The sequence below is a fragment of the Durio zibethinus genome, chromosome 21 (assembly GCF_047325235.1).
Source record: "Durio zibethinus cultivar Kanyao isolate XHJ-2024 chromosome 21, ASM4732523v1, whole genome shotgun sequence".
In the NCBI taxonomy this organism is placed as follows: domain Eukaryota; kingdom Viridiplantae; phylum Streptophyta; class Magnoliopsida; order Malvales; family Malvaceae; genus Durio; species Durio zibethinus.
Window position 1 is genome coordinate 6,543,567 of NC_143182.1, and position 20,980 is coordinate 6,564,546.

Below are 20,980 nucleotides of genomic sequence, written 5' to 3' on the forward strand. Positions count from 1 at the left end.
TAATTCATATAATTAAAAATATTGTTAAAAAATTATTGTAATATTTAAATTTAACATTTGTAATATTTTTTATAGTTAAATTTTAATCTATTTTATAAAAAGAAATAAAAAGTTTAATATTAACTGACTATTTTGTACGGACAATTTTAGCCAAAATGATGCAAGAGGAAATTGAGAATGACCATATGAAAAAAAAAAAAAAAAAAGAAATTGAGAATGACTAGCCTTTAGTTTATGCAACAAATTGGTAGACAAGTAGGTGTTGTCTTTAATATAGCTCTTATTTATTTAACTCTTTCTAATTCCAGTAAGTATCATTCATTACAGTCCTAATTAAAGCTATTAATTAAAGAAATAGTTTATTTACTGAATTGAAATGAAGTTCACTCATAAATATTAAACACAATCTCTTTACAAAAAGAGTAATGCTCGACTTTTGATTCACGGATTATTCATAAATGACATGACTATTATAAAAAAATAAATTTATATATTTTTATGATTAGCCTTTTACATTTTTCTTCCAAAAACATTACCTTAAATAGGAGACAGTGAGGCCCGATATTTAATCTACCGCAAGTCTTAAGTCTCTTTCCATGCAAGCCTGTCATTGAAGAGGTTTTGCAGTGAAAGCAACAAAGCGAATTTAATTTATCTCCCAACAGCCCATAAAAAGCCGCAAATAAAAAAAAAAAAAAAAAGTGACTGGAACTGATAAAGGGGGAGAGAGTGTTTTAACAACCATTCACATGCCATTGGAAAACTGTGATGGCAGTTGGGAGAGGTGGGCCACTTGCTTCTCCTTCCTTCACACTTGCTTAAACTTTACCTGACATTTACATAATAGCAATCATATACAATCCAAGCTTTTAGAATCTTTGATGTTGTGGGTGGGATGTGAGTCATGTGCGCTTGCTTCGCTTGTTGCTATACAATCCGCTGACAGTCTCCACAGTCTCCATTCCGAATTCAACAATTCGATTTTGCATTTTCAGCCTTGCAGCTTTGAAGGGCCCATGGCTATCAGCTTTTTTCTTTCACTGCTTTCTATGCAATTTGTATGGGTTTGCTGAGATCTTAAGTAAAAGAGGGGGTGGCCCTGGATGTGGTCAATTGGTCATATGCATAATGACAGTTTTTGAAGATGGCTAAATTTGTCTTTATAAGTCCCCTTACCCTGGCTGCAAAGCTCCAAGCAGAAGGAGGCTCCGGTCTGGCTTTTTTTTTTTTGCCATTGTCTAAACTAGATGACAAATAATACATTGGTCACTGTTCTCTTAACTAGTTAAACACTAACGTTAATAACCTGGCAACCGACCCTTTCATTTTTGGGCTTAAGTCCTTCAACCATCACGCAGTTTGTGTCATTTTTACATCTAAAATAATTAATAAATGATTCAATGACACTTTAATTGAATAAGTGATCTGAAAATATAAATATTATTACAAAAAATTAGATCAAGAAAATAAGCATCACCCAGTAATTTAGTTTAAGTTAGGTTATGATTCTATTCATCCTTTAAGTGATGGGATAGTGAGAAGGGAAATTTGTCAAGATTGCCCATTCTAACTTAATTAAAGCTTTACCCATGCACTGAACTCAATTTAATGATTTGCTCAAAAACATGATTACTTTTTCTGTATATTCATAGGAAACAAAATTAAAAAAAAAAAAAAAAACCGTGCAATTGAAGATAATAATTTGCCCGTTTGTCATGATATTATCCTGAGACAAAGATACGGTCAAACGATAAAAAGCTTATGAATTCATACTAAAGCTGAAAGCATCACAACAATGTGCAATTAGTACTATTGGTGGCATCTATTACTTTGGCAATCCATAGCCTTGGGAGAATCTTTGCTTTGCTTTTTTAAAATTTCTTATCTGTAAGCAACAGATGGTGCTGTAGTCCACAGGCAAAGTTCACACATGTCAAAAGTTAATTATGTCTGACTATCCACGTATGCTAATCGAGTATTATGGTTATGTGAAAGAAGCTTCCTCTTGCTGTACAATATTAATAACCCTTCCACATGTTTTTTTTTCAATTATACTTAATGAAAAAAAAAAATACTCTTAACAAAGATAAAAATTCAATCTCACTTGAAAATTATCTAATTTGTATTTGGGTTAAACGGTCTTATATCCAATACAAATATATTTAATTTTATGAAATATTTGAAGAAAGAATTCCATTTTAATTAAAATTTTAAAAAATCTAAAAATGAATATGCTCGTACCATTGAAAAACTAATACATGATTCAATCTTATACCAAATTTAGCAACATAGCTACAAAAAAAAAAAATAGTTAGGTAAAGTGTGGCCTGCTCAAAATTTGATTCATCCATTGGGACTATGACCCTATTCAATTTTCATTTATTTAATTAATTTCAAAGGAAGAGATAGAAGCAAAGTTGAAGCATTTACCAAAGATGACCATTTAAAAGCTTAGAAGTCACCTCAGCTTTCTATCCATCTTTGTTCATTGTTGAAAACCCCTTTTCATAAAATTTGTCACCTAACGATCAAAGCCATCTCGAACCTGCTAATTGACCTTATTTGGAGGTGGTTGAGGGCAAACTTTTCAACTAATTTTGATACTGATTTATGCAATACACATATTTTTATTTTGGTATAAAGAAAATAGCATTTTAAAATAATAAAATAAAAAAATACAAATTTTAAATTTATTGAACATTACATTATAATTACATAAATCAATTAAATATTTGAATATATGTTTCACCTCAAATTTCTTTGAATTCTTATCTTATCTTCCCATCAATAATTTTGGACTCAAGATGTTGTTTTAAGTAGAATGAAAGTCATAGAATTATTCTCTTTCCCCATAATTAGACTTTTGAAAGCAAGGAAAATATCACAAAGTTGCTAATTTCTCTCCTGTTACATAAAAATAAAAAAGTGCTAAGTGTAAATTTCTGTTTCTTTATTCTATATATGATTATACCTTTAATAAATATATTTACTATAAATCATACTAATAAACAGAAACGGAATATTTAGCAAATTGATTGATTTCTAGTAAATATAAACCAAATGTTTTCCCTTATTGTATGTTGGATGGATGAGATTAATTATTATTTAATTATGATTATTATTATTATTATTATTTAGGCATATGCACCAATTATAGCACATAATTTAGTAAAAAGACACCTTTTTCAGACGTCCAACTTGTCGTTATAATTGAGCCATCTTCGCCGTCCAACAATCCTTTTCCATAGAATAGAAGTGGATCAATATCACCGCCATATAAGGTGCTGAATGCTGAATCAGATCTGATTGCAACTTAAATATTTTTATTTTAGGTTTTAATAACGACTGCCTTAGTCACATTATATAAATAAATCATAATATGGTGGTAAAAATCAATATCGGTCAGCAACAAATTTCATCTTAATCTCCATACGTTTTCACTAATAATAATATATTGATTGGTCTTTTTTTTTTTCTTAGTTTATAAACTCTATAATGATAAATAATATCAAGTTAATAATAAGTGGAGTAAGCTCGTTTGTCATGCGGAGGCCACCTTTCATGTGTAAATGCAAAACCAAATTAATAAACAATGGTCCACGCGAACGGCGTTAAATATTTCAGATACACAAAAATAATAATAATAATAATAATAATTTCAAAGTTTTATTTTATTTTTGCTAGATAACATGAACCTTTATTAAATATAAAAAATAATCCTTCGTGCCTTCCTATTAATTGAATTTAAGATAAATGATCATAAAATCTGAAATTATATTCAAGCAAACTCTATCTTCATATATTTGACAAAAATAAAAATATTTATTCAATAACAAACATCAAATATTCCATCGTATTAGGGAGACGATTCCAGGAATAAAAAATAAAGAATTCGTAATTCATTCAAAACAAACAACCGAAAAAAACATATAGTATAGACTATTATACTATAAGAGTACTAATTTTGATTTTGAAATTATATTGTAATACACGTGGTTATAATTGTCCAAAGGAATTTGCTGTAGTCATGTCATGTGACATAAGACGACCGTCCTCGGCCACCGCCCAAAGAACGAAAGAAGTAGCCAAATCCGACCCACTTTACTTTTTCCAAAGAACGACACCTGTCATACTTGCCTAACATTCAAGATTCCCCTCTCCACCACTCTCCTCATGTACCAAAACCACCCTTTCACTTTTCCATTCTCAATGAAACCAACCTATCACCTTCTGAAACGACGAGTACCGTACTAACCGACGGCTAGTACAGAGGTTTATGGGCTTCAAAATTCTCCAAATTTCATGCATACAATTATTAGCCCATCTCCATGTGGCTCCACGTAAGTTCATCATCCTAAAACCCTTTGGATTTTTGCAAAGTATTAAAATAATTCAACATTATTTCAGATTTTATATTATTTTTAATTATTATGATTGAAATTATAATTTTAACTCTTGATTAAATTGGAGAAACGAAAACCAAACTGCAGCCGTTAGTCTTAATTTTAGTTAAAAAAATATTATTGTCTGTAATTTCAATTACTTTTATTTAGTGCACAGATTTCAACATACAATTTTTTTAATATGAATCATAAATGAGAATCCAATCAAATCAAAGAATCAAAGCGGTTTTGACTTATGGGGCTGCACTCGTTAAAGTCAAATGTAGATAAACACGAGGAACAGCATTTTTGAAACCTTAACTCATAAGGGCAACCTCGTCATTTCATCTCCCCTAAAACGCTGCTGCCTCTTTCATGCTTGTTACAGCACTTAAAGCGAATATTAATACGAATAAATACCGGAAAAGATTTTATTTATATTTTTAATTTGGTGGTTTACTTTTTTAATGGTTTTTGTCCTTAGCCCATATTTTTTTGTTTTCTTTTCCTCTTTGACAGCCTACTCAAATAGCACCAAAACCCTGCATACGAAGGCAACCAAAAACAGCTGGTAGAGAGACACAAAGAAACAAAATAAAGGAGAGTTGCACCAGAAAAAGATCACTCAGACTCAGTAATGGGTTGAGGCAAGAAAAGGGCAAAACCCAAGCATCCATTTTTTTTCAATAATAGTTGCTAATAATCAAAACCCAGAAACCGTACTTTCTTTTTTTTTTTTTTATGGTAAGCTTTTTTTTTATTATTATTCTACATTTCTGTTTGATGAATTTAATAGCTTTGCATATCAGTTTTTTTAGTTCATGATTTTTTTATTTTTCTTTTAATTTTGTAAGCCTTTGCAGGTGATTTAATTGTTGAATTATGCTTAAGTTCATAAAATTTGGCTAATTTTATGCTGATCAGATGGTTGTTGTTGATGATTTCTATGCTATGTTGTTGACTGTGAATATGCAATTTCTCTTAAAGCATTTTTTGTTTTGATTGATCAGATTCTTACTTTTTCAAACACCTGTTTTGTTGATGTGTTTCTTTGATCAGGTAACTTGTAACAGTTTTGGAGACAACAGTTACCGGTTACTAGTTGCTTTTTTACTTGCATATTTGGACCGTAATTGGATTATCTTGATCAGGTAATTTTTGTGTCTTTTCTGCTTGATCTTTTCAGGTTCCTGATCATGTGATCAAGTTGTGTTTTTCCATCATGTCAAAACTGAATTGTGCGGTTTTCGTTTGTTGATATCAGGAATTAAGCACGAGGACTGAGAGATTTGAACTTTCATATTATTTCTCAACATTAAAAGTGGCTAGTTTGTAGTTATAAAAAACTGGTTCTGGGCTGATCCATCACCTCCTTTTCGTAATTAAGAGTTGTAATCCGTGGTCAGAATCAGGAAGTGGTGGTATTGAGGACTAAAGTCATGGCAACTGTGAAGCATGCGGATTCTAAAGGCATGTACTCATGGTGGTGGAACAGCCACATAAGCCCTAAAAATTCAAAATGGCTCCAGGAGAATCTCACAGGTACCTGATGATTGCTACAAAATGCAAAATGCATCCATACTATTGCCATCTTGCAGCTAGTCTATTGTTAGAAGACGTAATGATATGATGAGCTATAAACAGTGGAATGACAACAGTTAAAATACCCATGGAACCTTGGTTTAGAAGCTTGATAAGTTATTTGATCCTGTATCGAGCCACAAGTCAAGTGTGTAATCATCTTTGCTTGGTGGCTTTCATTAATCAAACCAAGTTTGAAAGAGATAAATTGATTAATGAAACCAATGAGATCTTGCCTCGTTGTAATGAGATTGCACTTTTTTTTTGGTGTCATAATTTTGTGCAATTGTGCAGCATTCAAAATTTCATTCTCTCTGTATAACTGTATTTTGACACAGCAAAATATCTTCTGCTTGAACAGATATGGATACTAAAGTCAAGCAAATGATCAAGCTCATTGAAGAAGATGCTGATTCCTTTGCTAGGCGAGCAGAGATGTATTACAAGAAACGCCCAGAGTTAATGAAATTGGTAGAAGAGTTTTATCGAGCATACCGTGCATTGGCTGAAAGATATGATCATGCAACTGGGGTGCTTCGTCAGGCTCATCGGACCATGGCGGAAGCATTTCCAAGCCAAGTTCCCATGGTATTTCCAGATGACTCACCAGGAGGTTCTGCTACCGAGGTTGATCCCCGTACACCTGAGATGCCACAACCTGTACGTGCGTTATTGGAGCCTGATGAGCTGCAGAAGGATGCTGTGGGACTCTCTTCACATGCTATCAAGAGGAATGGAGCATTCACTGAAGAATCTGAATCTGCAGGGATCAGAAAGGGTCTGAAACAGTTCAATGATTTGTTTGGTTCTGAAGAAGCTACAAACCATGTCAAGTATGCAGAAGGAAGGGCAAGAAAAGGCCTCAACTTTCGTGATATAGAGGACAAAGAACAAAGTCCGCAAAACAATGGGGACCCCGATCTCAGGGTTCGAGTCCCATCTGAGTCCGAACGAGTGAGTAAAGCTGAGATGGAAATATTAACCTTGAAGAATGCTCTTGCTAAATTACAAGCTGAAAAAGAAGCTGGCCTACTTGAGTACCAGCAGAGTTTGGAGAGATTGTCTAATCTAGAGAGAGAAGTCTCTCGTGCACAAGAAGATTCCCAGGGGCTTAATGAACGAGCAAGTCAAGCTGAAACTGAAGTTCAGATTTTGAAGGATGCCCTCACCAAATTAGAGGCTGAAAGAGAAGCTAATCTTGTTCGACACCAGCAGTGCTTGGAGAAGATAAATAATCTTGAGAATAATATTTCTCTTGCTCAAAAGGATGTTGGAGAACTGAATGAGCGAGCTGTTAAAGCAGAAACCAAAGCTCAAGCATTAAAGCAGGATCTTGCCAGAGTAGAAGCTGAAAAGGAGGATGCTTTTGCTCAATACAAGCAGTGTTCAGAGACAATAAGCAATCTGGAAGAAAAATTATTGAATGCTGAAGAAAGTGCCAGAAGGATGCTTGAACGAGCAGAGAAAGCTGAAAGTGAACTTGAAACTTTAAAGCAAGTAGTTGTTGAGCTAACCAAAGATAAGGAAGCAGCTGCTCTTCAGTACCAGCAGTGCTTAGAGACAATATCTAGCCTGGAAAACAAACTTGCTTGTGCCCAGGAGGAGGCTCAAAGGCTCAACAGTGAGATAGATGATGGAGCTGCGAAGTTAAAAGGTGCTGAAGAAAGGTGTAGTCTGTTGGAGAGAACCAATCAGAGTCTGCATACTGAATTGGAGTCTTTGATGCAGAAGATGGGGAATCAAAGTCTAGAACTAACAGAGAAGCAGAAGGAGTTGGGGAGACTTTGGACCTCCATACAAGAGGAACGCTTGAGATTTATGGAGGCTGAAACAGCATTTCAAACTCTGCAGCATTTGCACTCTCAATCTCAGGAAGAACTCAGAACTCTGGCCTCGGAGCTTCAGAATAGGGCTCAAATTTTACAGGACACTGAAACTCGTAAACGGGGTTTAGAGGATGAACTACAGAGTGTCAAGGAGGAGAACATGGGCCTGAACGAACTCAATTTAAGTTCAGCAGTGTCCATTAAGAATTTGCAAGATGAGATCTTAAGCTTAAGGGAGACTATAGCAAAACTTGAAGCAGAAGTTGAACTTAGAGTGGACCAAAGAAATGCTCTTCAGCAAGAAATTTACTGTTTGAAAGAGGAACTCAATGACTTCAACAAGAGACACCAGGATATGACAGGGCAGCTGGAGTCTGTTTGCTTAAATCCAGAAAACTTTGCATCATCTGTGAAGGAATTGCAGGATGAGAACACAAAGCTAAAAGCTGTCTGCGAAAGAGACACAGATGAAAAGCTGGCCCTCCTAGAGAAGTTGAAAATCATGGAAAAACTTACTGAAAAAAATGCCTTTTTAGAGAATTCACTCTCAGATTTGAATGTCGAGCTAGAAGGTGTTCGGGGGAGAGTAAAGACATTGGAAGAATCCGGTCAATCTCTTTTAAGTGAGAAATCCACCCTTGCTGCAGAGAAGGACACACTCATTTCTCATTTACAGATTGCAACTGAGAATCTGGAGAAGCTTTCAGAGAAGAATAACTTTCTGGAGAATTCTCTTTTTGATGCAAATGCCGAACTTGAAGGATTCACGGTAAATTTACGTAGGTTAGAAAATTCCTACCTGTTGCTTGGTAATGAGAAGTCTGGCCTGATAACTCAGAGAGAAGGTTTGATTTCTCAGTTGGATGTCAGTCAGAAAAGGCTGGAAGATTTAGAAAAAAGATATCAGAGATTAGAAGAAAAATATGTGGGTCTGGAGAAAGAGAGAGAATCAACGCTTCGTGAAGTAGAAGAGCTGCAAAAGTCACTAGCGGTTGAAAAGCAAGAACATGCTAGTTTTGTGCAGTTGAATGAAACCCGAGTAACTGTTATGGAATCTCAGATCCATTTTCTACAAGGGGAAAGTCTGTGTAGGAAGAAAGAATTTGAAGAGGAACTGGACAAAGCCATGAATGCTCAGGTAGAAATTTTCATCTTGCAGAAATGTGCACAAGATCTGGAAGAGAAGAATTGGTTCCTATTGCATGAGTGTAGGAAACTCTTGGAAGCCTCCAAATTATCAGAAAAACTTATCTCTGAATTGGAGCTTGGAAATTCCGAAAAGCAGATGGAGATAAAATCCTTATTTGATCAAATTGCCATCCTGAGGATGGGGCTTTATCAGATGTTGAGGACTCTTGAGATTGATGGCCTCCATGGTTATGATGATAAGATCAAACAAGACCAATCAGTTCTTGACCATGTATTTGGGAGACTCCAAGAGACGCAAAATGCACTTCTAAAGTCTCTGGATGAAAATCAGCAATTTGTAATTGAGAATTCAGTTCTTATTGCACTGCTTGGGCAACTGAAACTAGAGGCAGAAAATCTTGCTACAGAGAAGAATTCACTGCACCAGGAGTTGAAGCTACAGTCGGAGCAGTTTTCAGAGCTGAAAAACAGAGCTGAAAAACTTGCGGATATGAATGAAGAACTGAGATCACAAGTGATAGAGAGAGGCCAAAGAGAAGAAGTTTTGCAGACTGAAATAGGAAGTGTTCGTGGGAAACTGTTAGTATTACAAAGGGAATATCAGAGTTCACTGGAAGAGAACTGCAAGGTGCTAGATGAGAAAAGGTCTTTGATGAAGGAAGTTTTGGACTTGGGCAAGGTGAAACATATTCTTGAAGAGGAAAACTGTGCTGTCTTTGCTGAAGCAATATCTCAAAGTAACATTTCTCTTATTTTCAAGGATATTATTGCTGATAATTTTGAGGAAATAAAGCATCTCAGTGACAATCTGGATAGACTCAAATGTGTCAATAATGATCTTGAGGGAAAAGTGAGGATAATGGAGAGAAAGTTTGAAGATATGCAAATGGAAAACTCACATCTCAAAGATTCAAAGAAAAACTTGGAGAATGAACTGGTATCAGTTAGATCTGTTGGTGATCAGTTAAATGATGAAATTGCAAAGGGAAAGGATCTATTGTGCAAGAAGGAGATTGCACTTTTGGAAGCAGAACAAATGCTCAGTGCAAGTCAAGAGGATAGAGCCCAATTGCATAAAGTTTTGGAGGATCTGAAGACTAAATATGAGGAGGTCAAGCTGATAGGAGAAGATCAAAGGAAGCAAATACTGAAACTATCTGGAGACTATGATAATCAAAGGAAGGAGACTGAAAGCATTCGTCAGGCTAATCAGAAATTTGAGGTTGAATTTACGAAACTGAATGAGGAACTTGAAGAAAGGAAGCATAAGGAGGAGAGTTTGAGTGTTGAACTACAAAAGGGAAGAAATGAGGTTGAACTTTGGGAAACGCAGGCTGCTGCATTATTTGGTGAGCTACAGATTTCTGCTATCCGTGAAGCATTGCTTGAACAGAAGGCTCATGAGCTCAGTAAGGAATGTGAAGTCCTTGAAAGTAGAAGTAATTCCAAAGCTATGGAGGTAGAAGAGCTGGAAAGAAGTGTTAGAATCTTGGAACATGAGAATGGAGGACTTAAAGCTCAGTTGGCAGCATATGTTCCAGCCGTCATTTCTCTCATGGACAGTGTAACATCTTTGGAGAGTCGAACTCTCTTGCATTCTAAACATCCCACAGATTACAATGAAGAAGTAAAGGTAATGTCTGTTGGTTTGCTTCTGACTTTATGTCTGCATTTTTGGTTTATATACACAAGCATTGATGTTGTTGCTTCCCATTCTTTTAAATTCAGTTGTATTTTAATTCACTTTCTAATTTTTGACTGCAAATTTATGTCCCTAGTTCTCCGAGTTTGCATCTGTATACATTTACTAGCACGATCTTTTTCGAAACTTCTTGTTTCCGATGAGAAAGTTATTTAGTATTTTTGTTCAATTAATGTTTGGCACTGTTACTTCTATGAGCTTTTAGGGGCCATATTAGCTTTTAGCCTGTTACCCTATAGTAAATTTCATGTGCTTTTCAGCTACTTGTTTTCTGATCTCTGTGATAATGGAATATGTGGTTTCTGGTTTTGTTTTACTTCTGCAACGCCTAGATATTGCATATAGTATTACCAAGATGTTTTGCAATACTAAAAGCATGCCAGAACTTTGTTAAGTATAAGCTAGTTCTGTTTGGATCTTAATAGGTTGGATATAAACAGGACCTTGTCAGTAAATTATCTTTATGGATCTTGGATGGTTATCAGCTGTGATTCTTTGACTTACAGTTACCTTTTTTTCCAGGATGTTAATCTGGGGACTGAATTGTCTGCTGAAAACCATCAACAAACAAGTGAAGATCGAATTGCCTCAGTTCCAGATGGTTTTTCTGACTTGAAGGGTATCCATATGAGAATTAAAGCTATTGAAAAGGCAGTGCTGGAAATGGAAAAGCTTGCAACGCTGGAAAACTTAAATCTCAATTCCAAACTAGAGACTGCTATGAGACAGATTGAAGAGTTAAGATTTGGAAGCAACTCACGTCGAGAAAGTGTTAGAGCAAAAAGGCGCGTGAATGCTAGAAAAGAAGGGGGGGAACTTGGCCATGGGCTCAGTAACAATGTCAAAATGCAGAGACCAACACCTGAAATCTCTGAAGAGGACAATGAGATGATGACAAAAGACATTATGCTTGATCAGATATCTGAGTGCTCATCCTATGGGTTAAGCAGGAGAGAAACTGCAGAGGTTGATGATCAGATGCTTGAGTTGTGGGAGGCCACCGAACATGATGGTAACATCGACTTGAAAGTCAGCAAGGCCCAGAAGATGGTCACTGCACCAACTGACTACCAACAGATTGGAACAGTGAAGGCACACAAGGGCAAAAATCTCTCTACAGAATCTCTTGTGAAGGAGTTGGGTGTAGATAATGAGTGCTCTAAGGGATCTACAGAACCCAACCAAGAAGGAAGCAAGAGGAAAATTTTAGAAAGACTTGATTCTGATGCACAAAAGTTGGCAAACCTTCAAATAACTGTGCAGGATTTGATGAGGAAGGTGGAGATAACTGAGACGAGCAAGAAGGGGAAAGGTATTGAATATGGTACAGTGAAAGAGCAACTAGAAGAAGCTGAGGAAACCATCCTGAAACTATTTGATGTGAATCGCAAATTGATGACACATGTTGAAGACGTTTCCTGGTCTCTTGATGGGAAATCAGCCTTAGAATCAGATGAGAGTGGGAGTGTTAGGAGGCGGAGAGTATCAGAACAAGCTCGAAGAGGGTCTGAAAAGATTGGGCGGTTGCAGTTGGAGGTGCAGAAAATACAGTTTCTATTACTGAAGCTTGATGACGAAAAGGAAAGCAAAGGACGGACCAGAATCATGGAACGTAAAACTAGAGTTTTATTGCGGGACTATCTTTATGGTGGGGTAAGAACCAGCCAACAGAAGAGGAAGAAAGCGCCCTTTTGCTCATGCGTGCAACCCCCAACTAAAGGAGATTGAGGCAATTACTTATCACCGGCACATAATCAGTGTAGTTTACTAGTAATGAGACTTTAGCTGCATTGTCCATAAATCTGCCTTCCTAGTTTTGTGTTTCACATATTTATTTTCTTATAGAGGCTTTCTTTTTAGTTTATAGATCCTGCTGTATATTTCAGGCACCATCTAATCCAAAGAAGCTGCACTTTTATAGCCTAAAAGTTCCCTTCTTTATACGTTTACCTTGGCATAAATATGGATTTCAACGGAAATTATTTTCTTCGAGGTCAATAAATGTTGTTTTCCAATTTGTTAATCATTTGCATATTGCATTGGGAGCGGCTTAAGATTTTTCACTCTCAGCTCGTTTGCAGGGAAATTTTGGATATACAATGCTCAGAACTGTGGCCAAGTTGCTACATTTGCTGTGATCAAAAGATGGTAAGTAGGTCAGCTGGGTGTTGGAGGAGGACACAAGACAATTATAGAACACTTGCTGTGATCAAAAGATGGTAAGTAGGTCAGCTGGGTTTTGGAGGAGGACACAAGACAATTATAGAACACCCGCAATTGAATTCCCAAACTGAATGGAGAGTCTCATTCCATATGAAATCTTCACATCCTCCATTCATTTAGGTTTGTTGTATTTTTCTTAGGGCAATTGCAACTTGTTTCTCAACACTGAGAAGCCTTCCCTCAATGTTGATAAGCCCTGATGGTGGCCTTGACGCAGGGTCTTCTCTCACAAGGGAAAAAATTTAATCAAAAGTCTTCCTCGCAACCATGAAGAAAAACTTGAACCCTTCTTCCTCATTTGATGCTATTGAAAGACCTGCCAGTTGGGACTCACTTCCAATGAGATCAAATAATAATAAAAAAAAGAAATTCTTTTTTCTCACTGTAATGCGAACAAATAAAATACCCAGAAAAAGAAAAATTTTTCCTTATTGCTCAAAATCAATTCCTACATTTCAGGTCTGCTTCAAAGAAATGGAAAAGTAATGCGATTATTCAACTGAAAATATGAAACTCAATTCAGCTTCAACCCGATAATTAACAATGCTAAAAGGTGGGCAGCAATTTATCTATGAAACACACAATTAAAGCTATCTTCAAATTGGAATGGGTAAAAGATTTTCTTTTTAAAAGAAGAAAGTTGGAACCTGGGGTTGTGGAGTTCTAGCGCCAGAAACTAATCCACCAATCGATGATTTCTTCGTTTTCCTATTTCGTGGCAGGAGTCATCAGAAAGCGTGGGAGAATAACAGAACTCTTCAACTGTTTTCTTTTGGAATTGGATAATGCAGGATTGCAGTTAATAGTTAAGGTTAACAAGGGCTAGTTTCAGAAGATGTTTGATACTCGAGGAACTCAAGGAAAAAAAATTCGAGCTCAAGTGAAAGCAGAGTAAACTGTACGGTCTCTCTACTTTCTTCACTCTTACCATTTTACTAGTTGCCCAAGCTTTCCCCCAGGAAAGATAATAACTGTGGCTTCAAATCCAATCTAAGCAAAATGGAATAAAGCATTAACGGCTTGAGTTGGAAAACTTGAGACGGTCAATTGATGAACGAAGTTAAGCGTTTAGTGAGTTTAAATGACACTTTCAAATGTGAGCTCCAGCTTTAAATTTAAGCATTTTAATCATTTCATGTTGATTCAGCGATGCCTGACATGCTTTGCATCTTGATTCTCAGATGCACAAGTGAGTATTAATACATACTTGGCCTGTAATTATAAATAAAAAAAAATTATGTTTCTACTGCATCAGAATATATTAAGCTTAAACATTGTTCCATGGCTGCGATTCTTCTTTGGTGGACTCTGGTTTGCATGTATGAAGCTTGTAATTGCAGGCTTCAACAGCTTCTCCTACTGTCAAATATATCCATTCTTGACCTATGATTTCTAGGAACTTGGATTTGTTGAGTTTCTTCATCACTTCAGCTCCAGGGTTGGCCAATACAAGCTACAAAAGCATAAAGATAAATTAGAATACGGTCACCTTTTTGCCAGTGCCTGGAGTTAGATATTGACCATTTTACACAATGCAAAGTAATTGTAGGAGGAAATACCTTGAGTCCCCTTCTGTCAGTAGTTTTCTTGACCTCTTCAAGCATGCTCATCCCACTTGTGTCAATGTTACCAACAGCTGTGAACCATAAATGTAATCCTTGTGAGATTCTGTAAATTTATTTTTTATGTTAGAAATAATATGCTGCAATTCTTTGAATCACTCACCACTCATGTCAAGTATAACATATTGTAAGCTGGTTTCGCCTGTGGATTTCAGCTTGTCTTCCTCTTCATCAATCCACCTGGAGATCCTGATAACATTAGCAATCTCAACAATCAGCGTCAGTTTGTTTTGATCCATTGACAATGTCTGATAACTTTGAAATTGATTTGGTACTGTTTACGGTAGTATTAAGCAATCAATTCTGGTACCTTTCTCTTAAGTAGCTTGAGTTAGCGAAGTAAATTGGAGCATCTATCTCAAGTATAAGAACCCCAGGAACATTTTTTGCAGCTGGATATTGCTCAACATTTCTATAGATGGTGGAATTTGGAATGTTTCCAAGAACAAAGGTCCTTGGTCTCGCAACAAACAGCAGCACTCTGAGCACAGAAATTGCAACCTGCATTTTACACAAATGATTAATTAGGTAAGGGGTTAGAGAATTTTGTGTATGGATGAACAAACTAAGTTTATTTCAGCTGTGTTTGGCTGATATATATGATGATCATACCGCTATGACTAAGCCAACCTCCACGCTTGCAAAAACGACACCAATATATGCACCCATACACACCAAAAAATCAAATTTATCGACCTTGAATAGATAAATTGCAGCTTCATAATCAATGAGGCCAAGCATTGCAGCAATTATAATTGCAGACAACACTACGAGGGGAGTGTAATAGAACAATGGTGTTAGGAACAGCAATGTTAACATAACTGCAACGGCCATGATGACATTCGACATTGCTGTTTTACATCCCGCATTGAAGTTAACAGCTGATCGCGAAAATGGCCCTGAAATATATCAACAGCAATGGCACAATTAGCAAATTACAAAAGCAGCAGCAAAAACTTCAAATTTTAATAATAGTGAAAGGGTAATTATTTACCTGTTGTGAGATAGCAAGAAAAGCAAGAACCAATAACATTCATGGACCCAATAGCTACCATTTCTTTGTTCCCATCAATATGGTAGTGCTTAAACATTGCAAAACTTCTCCCCACTGCTATTCCTTCCTGTATTCACAACAACCAACAACTTCAATCAGTCTATATTTTGCCATTTCCCATAAGCAAGCAAAAAGAATATAGATAATCCATGGCCCAAGCTATTGTTTATTTGTCCTTAGCAAATAAAAGATACATTTTCTTTCTTGTTGTCTTTTTCCTTTGAAAAGAGGTGATTTTGGCAATGGTAAGACACACATGGAACCAAAAATGTGTAGAGCTAGAGATAAGTTAGAAGGCAGCTTACAGCAAGGGCAATGATGCCCGTGATCATTCCAGTTTTCACAGCCGTTGTCATATATCGCGAGGTAAATATCAAATCCCCAAAAGACAGTGGATTCAACCCTTTCTTCAGGTTTCCTATCTGCCAATGTCACACCACCACCACCAAACTTGCAACAAATCAGAACTCTTCATCTTTCATGACACACACATATAAATATATGTATATAATAAGAAATATTTTGATCATATCATTAACCAATGCCAAGAAACAAAGGAATTTAAGTCAATCGATGGTCAACCGCCCCTATTAGCAAGAGGCATGCTGGGATTGAGATCTATCCAATAGAGCAGCAGGCTGCAGTGGTATTATTGGTGGGGCCGGGCACACTAAACAATTATTCGGATTGGCCCAAGACAAAACTTATCTAAAAGGCCGAAATACATTTACTATGGATCATGGCCTAACATGACCCAACTTGTTTTGCTACAGATCATCACAGCTGTTTTTTCAGATTTGATTTATTAAAAAAATGAAATCGTGCCCTAATAATTGAATCAAAACCAACATTCTTTACCAAAAGATGATTTGTTTATATGTATAGCTATAAATGGCCTTTTTAATCTACAAAAGCTACGTCGTTTTTTTATTAAGGTAGATTGAAGTTCAGAAGTTGAAGAAAAACAGTCATATTTTAATGAATAAAAAAAGAGGAAGAAACCAAAGCGCATACCACTTGAACTCCGTGTTTTTCGGCATGGGTGAGATAAACGAGGAGACTTCCAAGGACGACTGATGTCAAAGGTGCCATTGCTGATATCCAAAAGAATTTGGGTCGTCTCTTGCTCTATTTGTCGTCAAATACATACTATTAGATTATCTTAAAACATATTATATTATTAATTCTAGCAAGTAATTAATAAGAAATTAAAGAACATGCTCTTCCCATATAATAAAGCTCAAAAGACCATCCCTCTAAACTCACAAGTCAAATTCAAAGAAATGGACGCCAATAAAGATTGAAGTAGAGTCATATATATTTAACATGCATGTTTACTCTATACTTTCTTTTGCCACAAATATATGAAGTGGAAGCAGATTTGGAAGCTAAATGGAGACTCGTGATGCATACTTATACTAAGGAGTTTTAAAAGGGAAAAAAAAGTTACAAAACAAAGATTATTATACACAACAACCCAATAAGAGAAAATTTTGTTTGCTTAATTATATGTAAATTTTAGCCCTTTTCTTGGAAATTAAGTTCATTCCTTATTTGAAGTTATTTTACTTCCTGAAAACTAAAAGTTTGACACCTGACATCATTGGTGCGGAAAACGATAATCTGAATTATCTTATTAATTTAACCATGCTAATTATGATAAATTAATATATAATGATTAATAAAGATTAGATCTAATTGTCGGTTAGATGTACTTACAAAGAATCTGGTGATGAGGAGGAAGAAGAGGAAGCCGACGCCCAAAACACCACTCTCCCATCGCCACTGTCAAATATTACATATTAGGGCTGTCAGACAATTAAATTGACCAAAGAAAACTAAAGCATGCAAACTTTTCATGGTAGTAGCTTGCTAGTATAGAAGATATAAAGAAAATTTGATGAAACAAAATTTTGCTACTTAGATTCTTCATTATCTGTAGTATATAATATTATTAGTTGACGTATATAGAAAAATACTGTATACAAATTAATAATATTTTTACTTTCATTTTTTTTTCAATTAAGATACTCAATGTAGGATTTATAAGTGGATAATGTTATATCCGGACATTTAATTCAATAACTAATGCATATTTTTTTAATCTTCCATTCCAATATCTAAAAAAAAGAAAAAAAGTGAATATGGGTAGTGAAAAAAAAAAAAAAAAAAGAAGACCTCATGAGTTTGGGTGAAGACAGAGCGCAAGACCGAGATAATGTCGGTAGAATGAGTAAAGTGATCAAGTCCTAAAATTCCCTTAAGCTGTTGCAAGATCACTACAGTGGCTGCCCCTGCCATGAATCCTACTATAGTCGCATGCGAAAGAAAATCCACAATAAACCCTAGTCTGCAAGAACAACAAGGAAAGTAAATTTAATTTACCGAGAAGAAGATGATAATTTACTATACTGTAAAAAATGGTTTCTTAATTTCTTTCTTTTTTATTTGTTTCAGGGGATTTTTCTATTGTAAATTAATTTTATCATGTAGGGTTGTACCATTATCCGACAATAAGTGACAATTGTCCCTTTGAAAGCAAGGGTTCAATCGCGTTCTGTACAGATTCTCTGATATATTAGTTTGATCTATTTTTTAAATTAAGGGTATGGAAATATTAGGGTCACGATTTTTTTTTTTTTTATTGATCTAAACACATATCCGCCCAGACAGCAGCAAAGGACAATAATTCAGCAGCAAGAAGACAAAGTACAACATGTTCTGTTATACTTTTTTTCGTCAATTTTAAGAACCTAACCAAAAGTGACAAGTCTCTAACTCTTTTTTTTTTTTTTTTAACTCAAATAACTTCTTCATGAAGCGTAATTTCAATAATTTTTTTTAACGTAACACAGAACCAGAAAAAGGGAAAACGAGAGGAAGAGAATAATTATATGTATATATGGCTGAATCTCTACCAATCAATTGATGTACCTTAAGATGCCTAACGAAGCTTGCAGAAGTCCGGCGAAAAAAGTTGCTGTGAAAGCAAGGTGAAGGTAAAGCGTGGGATTCTCGGTAGCATTCACTTCCTGCCCCAACATAGAAGCTATGAGAAGTGATGCAACAGCAACAGTCCCGACTGCCAAATCTCTTGAGCTCCCCATCATCGCATAAACCAGTGGTGGAATAAAGCTTGAATCTTCATTTCCCAACAAATTAAAAAAACGAAGTTTATTAGTACCTTTTTCAACAACAACAAAAAAAAAGATAAATCTGATTAAGTTATTAATATTTTAGAACTTACACAGGCCGAGAATGGGTGGCAAGTTAGCAAGCTTGGCATAGCTTATACCCTGAGGGATTGCAAGACTGGCGATGGTGATCCCAGCAATGAGGTCAGCTTTCAAGAACTGTAAGCTGTAACGAGGAGCCCATTCAAAAATAGGCAAGAAATATTGCAGGCCTAGTATAAATTTCCGAGAGGGTGATTTGTTCTTGAATTGCCTAAGTGGGTCATCTGGAAAAAACGTCTCCTTGAGAGAATTCTCGAACGACTTTAAAAATGGTTGTGGCGGAGGAATCTCCACACGATGTGCACATTGATGATCATTAATGGAAGGGTACATATAATCAGCGTTGCCCATGAAAAAGTATGCTATATTTGGTTTAAGTTTAGCACAAGATTTGGAGACTAAATGCAGGGCAAAATCGCCTTTTTGTAGTGATTAACAGGCAAAGTTAGAGGTGTGGAGGAGAGGATAGAAGCGAGAGGAGATGGTGGTGCTGTTAGTGAGAGCGAGGGGATGGGAAACGGAATGACCCCGGCCTTATTATTTATAGAAGGGAGATGAGGTAAGGGATTCTTTAACTTCGTTGAGTGGTGGGTTATGGGACCCGCTTGAACATTGAGTCCCTCTCTAAGCATCTTTGGCTGCCCACCCGTTGCATTTTTTATTTTTTGTGTTAAGAGCAGATTGAGGGAAGACAAAATCCTGGAAGTTACGTTTATCTATTTTTCAAATGACTATATTTATGGGCGACGTGGCAGTCCGTGCAACGTGTTAAACTCTCATTGGAGTATCCCAAGAAATGAGTCTTTGATTGACACGAAACCCATGGCAGTTAATTTCTGGTGGTTAAGTTTTGTAAACTGGTCTTATATATGAATCAAGGGAAAAAGATTTCAAAATCACAAAAAAAGTACATTTTCTTGACCCAGTTTTTGTTCAGATTTTTTTTGTTAAAAAACCTAACACTACGCCTAACTCGATTGTTATTTCAGGAGGAAAGGATTTGAGTCAGCGGTTAATGTTTTGGCCGTATGATATTGAAAGTATTTTAACTAAAAATTGAACAACTCCGGGCGTTTTATCTTTGAAAATTTTATTGCTCGCCGGGAATTGTGTGCAGCACACGCCTAACTTTTTGTCGAATCAAATACAATAAAACTCCATTCGAATAAGAAACCATAACCAATTTGTTGGTCTTAAACAATATTGACCACTTCTTGACCAATTTGTTGATCTTAAAGTTAATGGTTAGCAACGCAAGGTAGCAGAAAGCGCAAGTATTTTGTTTTGTCTGATAGGAGATCAAACCCAACACAGCTTTGATTAATTTGACCTTAGCCCCTTGTAATTATAAGGGTAATGCAAAAGTGACGTGCCCATTGACAATTTTGGCTTTTATTTTTTTATTTTTTTGGTTGGGGATACTTTTGGGCAAGGGGAAGCCTGCTCCTGACCACGATGAAAGTTACCTTCCACGATTAAAAATAAAATAAAATTCTTGAATGGAATCTACATCAAGATCCCTCTCACAACCATGAGATCGTAACTGTCTTTCTCTTTCCAATTATCTTGGCTGGTTTAAAGTTGATTGCCTAATCAACAATTAATGGGCTCAATCATTGAATCAATAGTATTTTTTATTTATGCACTTTTATTGTATTGTTAACCCATGCAAGTGTGATATATTTCATTGCTAATCAAAGCTTTATGAATTGTTTGCTCAAGGGTGGAATTATTATTTATGACCATAAAATATAGGGTCAAAATCTTTTATGACGCAAAAGGCTCTCGTGATATTAGGAATAATTTATCGCTAACTATTACTGAAATAGGAGGTAAAATAAGCTCCTATAAATAGGAAGTTTGAAACCCCACTTTACATAAAATATAACACTGCATATCTAAACCTCAATCTGCTTATGGCCTTAAATTACCAGCGGGATATTAAATTGGTACAGCGCAATTTTCTTTTGCCAGCATATGTCAACAAAGTGAACGTGACAATCTATTTAGATCTTAAATTGAGATTGGGTCGGTGATTTGCTCGTCATTTTCTCAGCAAGGAGTTTCCTTAGTCATTTATGTTATGAACCATATATGCTTTTACCACTGTTTATGCACTTGTGTACGTATATAAAGGAAAAAATTCTGCTGATCTTGTTCAAAAAAAAAAAAAGCCCTTATAATCATGGAAACGACACTGAAAGA

At 35.8% G+C, this 20,980-nt stretch overlaps 2 protein-coding genes and 1 long non-coding RNA gene across 3 annotated transcripts; 2 read left to right on the forward strand and 1 right to left on the reverse strand.

Annotated features, from left to right (window-relative positions):
* Positions 1 to 4,938: 4,938 nt before the first annotated feature.
* Positions 4,939 to 12,568, forward strand: LOC111305219 (protein NETWORKED 1D-like). The gene is made up of 5 exons (XM_022902535.2): positions 4,939 to 5,126; positions 5,442 to 5,533; positions 5,647 to 5,924; positions 6,325 to 10,571; positions 11,163 to 12,568. The coding sequence occupies exons 3-5, from the start codon at positions 5,822 to 5,824 to the stop codon at positions 12,366 to 12,368; spliced, it is 5,556 nt and encodes a 1,851-aa protein (XP_022758270.2). The 5' UTR covers positions 4,939 to 5,126; positions 5,442 to 5,533; positions 5,647 to 5,821; the 3' UTR covers positions 12,369 to 12,568.
* Positions 12,569 to 12,843: 275 nt separating this feature from the next.
* Positions 12,844 to 13,232, forward strand: LOC149512813 (uncharacterized). Its single transcript, XR_016331315.1, has 2 exons — positions 12,844 to 12,983; positions 13,081 to 13,232. It is a non-coding gene; the product is annotated as an uncharacterized LOC149512813 (long non-coding RNA).
* Positions 13,233 to 13,971: 739 nt separating this feature from the next.
* On the reverse strand, positions 13,972 to 19,287 carry LOC111306097 (sulfate transporter 3.1-like). The gene is made up of 12 exons (XM_022904001.2): positions 18,787 to 19,287; positions 18,474 to 18,681; positions 17,718 to 17,889; positions 17,259 to 17,324; positions 16,554 to 16,667; positions 15,845 to 15,961; positions 15,480 to 15,606; positions 15,098 to 15,384; positions 14,796 to 14,986; positions 14,589 to 14,674; positions 14,423 to 14,499; positions 13,972 to 14,316 (listed from the first exon to the last, which is right to left on the reverse strand). Exons 1-12 carry the CDS (start codon positions 19,124 to 19,126, stop codon positions 14,131 to 14,133), a joined length of 1,971 nt encoding a protein of 656 aa, XP_022759736.2. The 5' UTR covers positions 19,127 to 19,287; the 3' UTR covers positions 13,972 to 14,130.
* Between the last annotated feature and the right edge of the window lie 1,693 nt (positions 19,288 to 20,980).

What these genes read in the sequence shown, in the direction of transcription:
- LOC111305219 (XM_022902535.2), top strand. Translation starts at nt 5,822, where the DNA reads ATGGCAACTGTGAAGCATGCGGATTCTAAAGGCATGTACTCATGGTGG. An exon ending in GCTCCAGGAGAATCTCACAG is followed by an intron (nt 5,925 to 6,324) that starts GTACCTGATGAT and finishes CTGCTTGAACAG; the next exon opens with ATATGGATACTAAAGTCAAG. An exon ending in ATTACAATGAAGAAGTAAAG is followed by an intron (nt 10,572 to 11,162) that starts GTAATGTCTGTT and finishes CTTTTTTTCCAG; the next exon opens with GATGTTAATCTGGGGACTGA.
- LOC111306097 (XM_022904001.2), bottom strand. Translation starts at nt 19,126, where the DNA reads ATGGGCAACGCTGATTATATGTACCCTTCCATTAATGATCATCAATGT. An exon ending in GCTTCGTTAGGCATCTTAAG is followed by an intron (nt 17,890 to 18,473) that starts GTACATCAATTG and finishes TTGTTCTTGCAG; the next exon opens with ACTAGGGTTTATTGTGGATT. An exon ending in AGGTTGGCTTAGTCATAGCG is followed by an intron (nt 14,987 to 15,097) that starts GTATGATCATCA and finishes TGTAAAATGCAG; the next exon opens with GTTGCAATTTCTGTGCTCAG.